The sequence below is a fragment of the Sinocyclocheilus rhinocerous genome, unplaced genomic scaffold (assembly GCF_001515625.1).
Source record: "Sinocyclocheilus rhinocerous isolate Xijiao unplaced genomic scaffold, SAMN03320098_v1.1 scaffold887, whole genome shotgun sequence".
Lineage (NCBI taxonomy): Eukaryota > Metazoa > Chordata > Actinopteri > Cypriniformes > Cyprinidae > Sinocyclocheilus > Sinocyclocheilus rhinocerous.
Window position 1 is genome coordinate 476,660 of NW_015634028.1, and position 8,155 is coordinate 484,814.

Below are 8,155 nucleotides of genomic sequence, written 5' to 3' on the forward strand. Positions count from 1 at the left end.
CTAGTTTAATGATGCTATGGCATGACATGGCATATGTAGAAATTTATGTAAGCCAAGACTTTAAAAAAGAGTTTTAAAAAGTATTATGTATAGGCTAACATTTTGTCACAGCAGGGGCGTAGCCATCATTTCAGAAGTGACAGAAATGTCATATATATATATATATATATATACAGTGCCTTGCGAAAGTATCTATTCTCCGTAGGCGGCAGGGGGGCGGGGTCATTGATTGAGCCTGACAGCTCCTCTGTGTTGGAGGCAGCCAAAGACAAGCTGTCATCAAGCGCGTCACACTCGCTCCCACCAAACCAGACCAGATCGCTTGCAGCCGTGGAGGGATACTGGTCTGGCTGGGAGAAGAGGACGGGTGAACCCTCTCTCTGAGAAGAGAGCAAGGCACGCGGCGTGAGCTCGCTCGTCTCTGGGCGCCGAGGTCCTCTGCCCCACTGTTTTTTCCTCGCAAGCTGCTGGGAGGAAGAAAATGGGAGGGCGCGAGGGGTGGGGTTGCTTTCTGAATAGAAAGCGGCCCGCGAGCGCAGAGAGGAGTGACTCATATCCTCGCAATGAGGACATTCCGTCTCCGTGAGCGCATCTTCAGTGTAGGATCTACCCAAGCATGAGATGCACTCACCGTGACCATCAGCGGCGTGCATGGGGAGCCCTGCACGAGCGACAGAAACGGGGCGGCATTTGCATCAACGCCGCAAAATGTTCTCTTTTAAAATTGCTCTTTTAGATCGCTGGATGGTGGCAGGGGATCTGGAAGACCGGCGCTGCTTCGGCGCTGTAGAGATCGTCCGAGCAGAGAGGTCTTGATCCGCTGCGAGGCATTTCAACGGCAAAGCTTCAAGTCCCGTAGTCTCAGCGAAGATCGTCGTCGTCGCTGAAGGAGAAGAAATCTGAGAATCCTATGGCGACATGCCCGCTTATATAGCCAGATGGCCCCGCCCATATTGGCAGGCTCTGGCGGGCTTCATCGCCATAGGCTCGTGTAGCTCCGCTGCCAAGCCATTGGTTCATTTTTAATTTACTGCATGAACCAATGGCCATGCAGTTACACTGCGTTATTGAAAAAGCTTCAGTCATCTGAGAAAAAGGAGTTTTCCTCATAGCGTCTTAGCAGACGCAGTAGGAGTGAAGTATCGATAGGGAACATTTCTGATTATTATCAATGTTGAAAACAGTTGTGCTGCTTCATATTTTGTGGCAAGATTGATTTTGAGAATTCCTTGATGAAAGTTCAAAAGAACAGCATTTATTTAAAATTGATTTTTGTAACAATGTCTTTACTGTCACTTTTGATGACTTTAATGCATGCTTGCAGAAAAAAAAAATTCTTAAGAAAAAAAATAATTCTTACACTTACAACTTACAACAAAAAACCTTACTGACCCCAAACTTTGGAATGGTAGTGAGTATACAAATAGAACATTACAACAAATACTTTTTGAAGCCACTGAGGAATTATGAGAAATTAAACTGCCAACTTCGGAACACATTTCCTGTCTACTGTAAATACTCAGTATTTCCAAGAGGCATGTAGGGAAGCCCTGCACGAGCGACAGAAACGGGACAGCATTTGAAACAATGCCACGTAATTTGCTCTTTTAAATTCGCTCTTTTAGAGATCGCCGGATGGTGGCAGGGGATCCAAAAGACCGGTGCTGCGTGCGCTGAAGGCGGCTGCGAGAGCGGCAAATTCAGCCGAGCAGAGGGGGTCTTGATCCGCTGCGAGGCGTTTCTACGGCGAAAGATTCAAGTATCATAGTCTCAGCGAAGATCGTCATCGTCGCTGAAGGAGAAGAAATCTGAGAATCCTATGGCGACATGCCCGCTTATATAGCCAGATGGCCCCGCCCATATTGGCAGGCTCTGGCGGGCTTCATCGCCATAGGCTCGTGTAGCTCCGCTGCCAAGCCATTGGTTCATTTTTAATTTACTGCATGAACCAATGGCCATGCAGTTACACTGCGTTATTGAAAAAGCTTCAGTCATCTGAGAAAAAGGAGTTTTCCTCATAGCGTCTTAGCAGACGCAGTAGGAGTGAAGTATCGATAGGGAACATTTCTGATTATTATCAATGTTGAAAACAGTTGTGCTGCTTCATATTTTGTGGCAAGATTGATTTTGAGAATTCCTTGATGAAAGTTCAAAAGAACAGCATTTATTTAAAATTGATTTTTGTAACAATGTCTTTACTGTCACTTTTGATGACTTTAATGCATGCTTGCAGAAAAAAAAAATTCTTAAGAAAAAAAATAATTCTTACACTTACAACTTACAACAAAAAACCTTACTGACCCCAAACTTTGGAATGGTAGTGAGTATACAAATAGAACATTACAACAAATACTTTTTGAAGCCACTGAGGAATTATGAGAAATTAAACTGCCAACTTCGGAACACATTTCCTGTCTACTGTAAATACTCAGTATTTCCAGAGATCAGTATTTCAGTATTTCACACAGATTCAGGATTAAAAATATGATTAAATGGCAAGTGACTTTAAGTAAAAAATAATACACAATATCAATAAGATAGAGAGTTTGTTCTGTACAGAAGAGAGAGATGAAGCTGTTGTACTCACTGAGCAATGAAGTGACTGAAACTCCTGCACCAGTGCTCCGGGTGGCGGAGGGTGGGAGACGGGTTCCTGCAGATAAAACACACAAAAGACACAACGCACATGAATGAGACACAAGCAAACATATTGTATTGACCTCATTCAGCGATGGTAAAGAAATTACAAATCTAAAGGGACAACTGTGTTTGTTCAGAACAAATGTCTGTTCACATTCATCTTCCTATACAAAGAAAAGCAGAAAGCACAAATGCATCATTCAGGTACAGACCTGTGCCAAAGAACAGCTATTCAGAACAGCTTCTCTAGTATAAAAGCCTAGAAATCAAATACTTTTACCTTTCTACAGTCCTACACTAAAATCAATATGCTCTCTCATCTTCTCTTTATACTGTCACCATCAAAAATCTCCCAAAATGTTCTAACATTAATTGCAGACTTCAGGTTATAAATACAGCATATTGTTGCTATGAGTTATTATATTAAACTACCACATATTTTGACAATGTTAAGTTTAGCAATGATGTTCAGGAGGCAGTGTTATTTTAGTCACTGATTAAAGTTTGTTAATATTTTGAATTAGATTGTATTTTTCTTTTTTCTGTTTTTATTTTAAATTTTAGTTAAAGTTTTGGTAATTTTGTTGTTTTTTGTCTTTTTTAATGCCTGTTTCCTTTTTATTAAGTTTTAGTTTTAGTTCATTTACTTTCAGTTATTGTAGTACTTCAACTTAAACTAAATGAAAATGAGCATTTTTATATTTTATTTTATTTCAGTTAATATTTATTTTATGTGAAGCAATGAAAAATAAATTAAACTCAAAATCAACGTTTCATGTACTTATTTGATATTTGGAGAGGGATATAGTTCTGATTATGGATCAGATAATGGATCAGTGCGCATTTGCTTACATCTTTGGTTAAATGCAACGTCTGTTGCCATTAATCTATTTAATGCACTTCAACTTTCAATGCATCTCTAAATAGTTTTCTAATTGCTGTGTTGTGTTCTAATCTTAATAGTCAATCAATCAGTGAATCTCTAAAGGTGTGCAGATAATTCTCACAAAAGTAACCTGCGGCAAGTTTAATCCAGTAATTAATTAGGAATCACTGTTGCCAAAAGGAGACTGTCGGACTGTGACATGTAATATAGCCATTAACATTACGTTTAAAAGTCATTATTGCTGGTCTGCAATGATAATTGCAGTTATTATTGCAAGTTATTTTAATGCACACGCCAAGAAATGCTAAGGATTTATACTGATATTTTCCAAAACCATACATTTCCAAACTTTTGAAGGCCACTCTATAAGTAAAAAGAATGAGAACTACCCAACCTTGTGTTCTGTGAGCATTCATTGCATGTGTATTTGAGTGACAGTAATGACTGAAGTACTGTACATCAAATCCCACAAGCCCTCAGCACTTGAGTTTAGAGTTTTCAGCAGAGAAGCAGTTAAGCGAGTCTTGAGCTCTTCAGTAGAGCAGGTGGTATCTCAGATGAGCTGCTGTACTGTATATCAGTGAGGTGGAGTTGTAAGTGTTTAAGTCTTTAAGGCACAGAGTGTGGGCCAGGGATGCGTCGGCCTGCTGCTGGATGACAAACGAGCCACCCTGCAGAGTGTCTGGCAGGCAACATCTGTCCGCAGATCTGCCGAGTTATGAGAGCGAATAATCCCTCTGTCAGCTACACTCAGACAGAGCCATCTATTAACTCTCACTCACACACACACACACACACACACACACATATTAAAACACACACTCTCATAGGCTCATTTATTAACACACAAGCAGCTCTCAGTGGCTGTGATGCTGTGGAGCCTCAAAGTCTGGGACAGTTTTAGGCCATCTAAGAAATCTTCATTTTTTAGAGCAACATGCTGGAAAAGGCTTTCCTGAACAACAAAGTACATTCCAGCCTCAGGATGTTCTTTGTCTTATTGGAGACATATACACTAAAAACTATATTTGTTTAAATCTATTCATCCAAACCCTTGTGAAAAATAAATGTTCTTAATTGTATTGAATGTGCACTTGTAGAATACTTCAAATCTTAAAGGTACATTTTAAAAAACTGTACTTGCAGTTTTGTAATGAAATAAAAGGCCACTTAAAGGGATAGTTCACTCAAAAATGAAAATCCTGTCATCATTTACTCATCCTCAAGTTGTTCCAAACTGGTGTGGTTTTATTGCTTTTGTTGAACACAAAAGGAGTTATTTAGAAGAACGTTGGTATCTAAACACTTGATGGTAGCCATTGACTTCCATATAGTTTGTTTTTTTTCATACGTGTATTTAAAAAGAGACTATTTTTCTTAACAAACCTAAGTACACTTTTAAAATGTGCACTTTGTAATATAATCATTTAATGTTTTACTTTAAAGTACATTTTAAATATTTATATAATTCAATTTTGAATTTGTGATATTTTGTGAATTTGTGACAAAAAGAATATATTTGTGCTTTAAAGACGTACACTTATTTTGATGTGTTGACTAACATACAACAGCACAAGTACTTGATTATAATTTTAACTGTAGTGCCTTATTCGATATTACATTTAATTTTAATTGCACTAAATTGCAACTTCATCATTACAAATGTTTAATTAAAAATATTTCTATTCATAACATACAAGTTTCAATAGAAATTACATTAAAATATACAGTTTACCATGCATGTCAGTACATTCTGCAGTACAGTTTAACCATATTTCAAAGAAAACCGAAGTAATAATTATGAAATGACATATAAAGATGTACTTAAGTCCAAATAGGGAATCAAAAAACACTCTAAAGTCCAGCTAATAGCAGTTAATATATATTTAAACTATAATACATTTTATGTAATTGCATTTAAAAGTACGCTAAAGTGTACTTCTTTTTCACTGGTGCTTGCCATACAAATGCAAATCTCCACAAGTCTGTATAAAAATAATGTGTAAAAATCCTTATTCGAAGTGACAAAAAGAGCCCAAAGATCATGAAAAAGTCATAACAGAACCCTAACAGAAGCCCAACAAACGCTTGATGACTTACTTTTGGCAATGATGAAAGAAGCCTCTAAAGTCTAAAGTAATTCCTTTTTTTTTAGTCTAACGTACAGTAATACCATTATAAGGATTTACCTAGAGGACAACAGAATAGATGGGCCCAGTGCTCATGTGCCAGTAAAAGCTCTGCAGCAAGGACAGGAAGAGAAACAGCAGCACTATGATTATGTTCACAATCCAGCCCTGCCTGCAGCGTCTTATTGCTTGATGGGCTGTTGTTAGGCAAATACGAACTCATGTTTTTATTTATAGTCCCTCTACTTCTGCTTCAAGATCTCCTTCTTTTTTCCCCAATGACTCTTAATCTAGTTTTGCCTTGACTGGAGTCCCAAATAAAGAGACGTAAAGAGATGTGCAGGTCGAAGGACAGACATACTACTTAAAAACACATCTTCTCAGTCTTTCATCAGAAACTATCGCCAAGAACAAAGCATCAGGCATATAAACCAACCCCTGTTAAACGCAGTTTTCTTTTTTTCCACGGTAATCTGTCATTCTGCGCTGCTCTAAGTCACTGGGTGCTTTGATAGATATTCAGACAGGCCGTCCTCTCTGAAGAACACATCAAAGGAAAATAACAGACTCCTTCAATGCAAAATATAATTCGTGCCTGCAGCCACACGCTCGCCTTGATGTTGCAGTGCTGTAGAGACCTGCTTATACATAACAAAGTGAAGGCAATGGCGCTGATGGCGCTGCTATTGCGCTGGGTAAATTCTGCCGTGGTACTCACCCTCATTGGGTGTTCGCGAGCACATGCAAACAGTATGTAAACACGCTTGGTTTATTCTAATCTAGCCGCAGAGCCATTAAACTCTGACTGGCAAGCAGTCACGCTTTCAGCCGTGTTACTCACAACATCAGTTTGTTATGCTGTAGATGACAAGCTAGACACAAACAGAGGGAGGGAGAGATAGACAGATTTATATACATAAATGTAAGTGTGTATCTGTCAGGTACACATCTAGGTCATATTTCAACCGAAAATCAGAAAAACTAAATTAAAAAAATTATACTTTGAGTAAACATAATTAAGTCTATTTTCAGGACCAAAAAAAATGGTGTATTGTCTAATTTTAAAGTATTTTGTATGCATCAAATAAATAGTTCCCCCAAAAATGAACATTTGCTGAAAATGTATTCACCCTTAGGACAAATGTAGATGAGTTTGCTTCTTTATCAGAACAGATTTGTAGAAATGTAGCACTACATCACTTGCTCACCAATGGATCATCTGCAGTGAATGGGTGCCGTCAGAATGAGAGTCCAAACAGCTGATACAATAATCCACAAGTAATTATCATGACTCCAGTCCACCAATTAATGTGTTGTGAAGTGAGAAAGAATTATTACGGATAACATTCACTACACAAAGCTTCAGCTGAGCCAAGATAGACCATTTACTGAAAATAATCACCAAAACAAATGTTCACAGTATTGAAAATACAACCAACACATTAAGCCAGATGTTTACACATCTACACCGATTCAGTTTTCAGAGAGAGTAGAACATATAGTCACAGAAATTAAATTATTACTATTTTAGGTGAAAGAAAAATATCGAAAATTGTGCAGCCTTGTGAATGAGCCTTGTGATTCAGTTCCCTCTGATGTCCTTCATCATGAGTCAAACATTTGGTTCTGACAGGCTCCGATCACTCCACGTCCCCTCGTAATCTCTCCGTCTGAGAGCACGCTGATGGTGGGAACGCCGGCCCGGACAGTTGACATGTTAACAGAATCATTTCACGCCCCAGTACACACACCAACACTGATTTATTCACCCGCTGCCGCGCTAAAGGTCCATAAAATAATCACCAAAACAAATGTTCACAGTATTGAAAATACAACCAAATCATTAAGCCAGATGTTTACACATCTACACCTATTCAGTTTTCAGAGAGGGTAGAACATATAGTCACAGAAATTAAATTATTACTATTTTAGGTGAAAGAAAAATATTGAAAACACATAATTAGACAGACAGAGACAGACAGACAGACAGACAGACAGATAGACAGATAGATAGATAGATAGGTATAGATAGATAGACAGACATACATGTCTAGACAGACAGACAGACAGGTATAGATAAATAGACAGACAGACAGACAGGTATAGATATATAGACAGACAGACAGACAGACAGACAGGTATAGATAAATAGACAGACAGACAGACAGGTATAGATAGATAGACAGACAGACAGGTATAGATAGATAGACAGACATACAGGACATACAGAACAGACAGACAGACAGGTATAGACAGACAGACAGGTATAGATAAATAGACAGACAGACAGGACAGACAGACAGGTATAGATAAATAGACAGACAGACAGACAGGTATAGATAGATAGACAAGATAGACAGTATAGACAGACAGACAGACAGACAGGTATAGACAGACAGACAGGTATAGATAAATAGACAGACAGACAGACAGGTATAGATAGATAGACAGACAGACAGGTATAGATAGATAGATAGACAGACAGGTATAGACAGACAGA

At 38.5% G+C, this 8,155-nt stretch overlaps 1 protein-coding gene across 1 annotated transcript in view; it reads right to left on the reverse strand.

The window, feature by feature from the left end:
- Positions 1–8,155, reverse strand: part of myo3b (myosin IIIB) — a 157,112-nt gene that overhangs the window by 124,865 nt on the left and 24,092 nt on the right. The window contains exon 11 of the mRNA XM_016559089.1: positions 2,588–2,653. Coding sequence (XP_016414575.1) covers positions 2,588–2,653 — 66 coding nt within the window. The remainder of the gene's footprint in view (positions 1–2,587; positions 2,654–8,155) is intronic.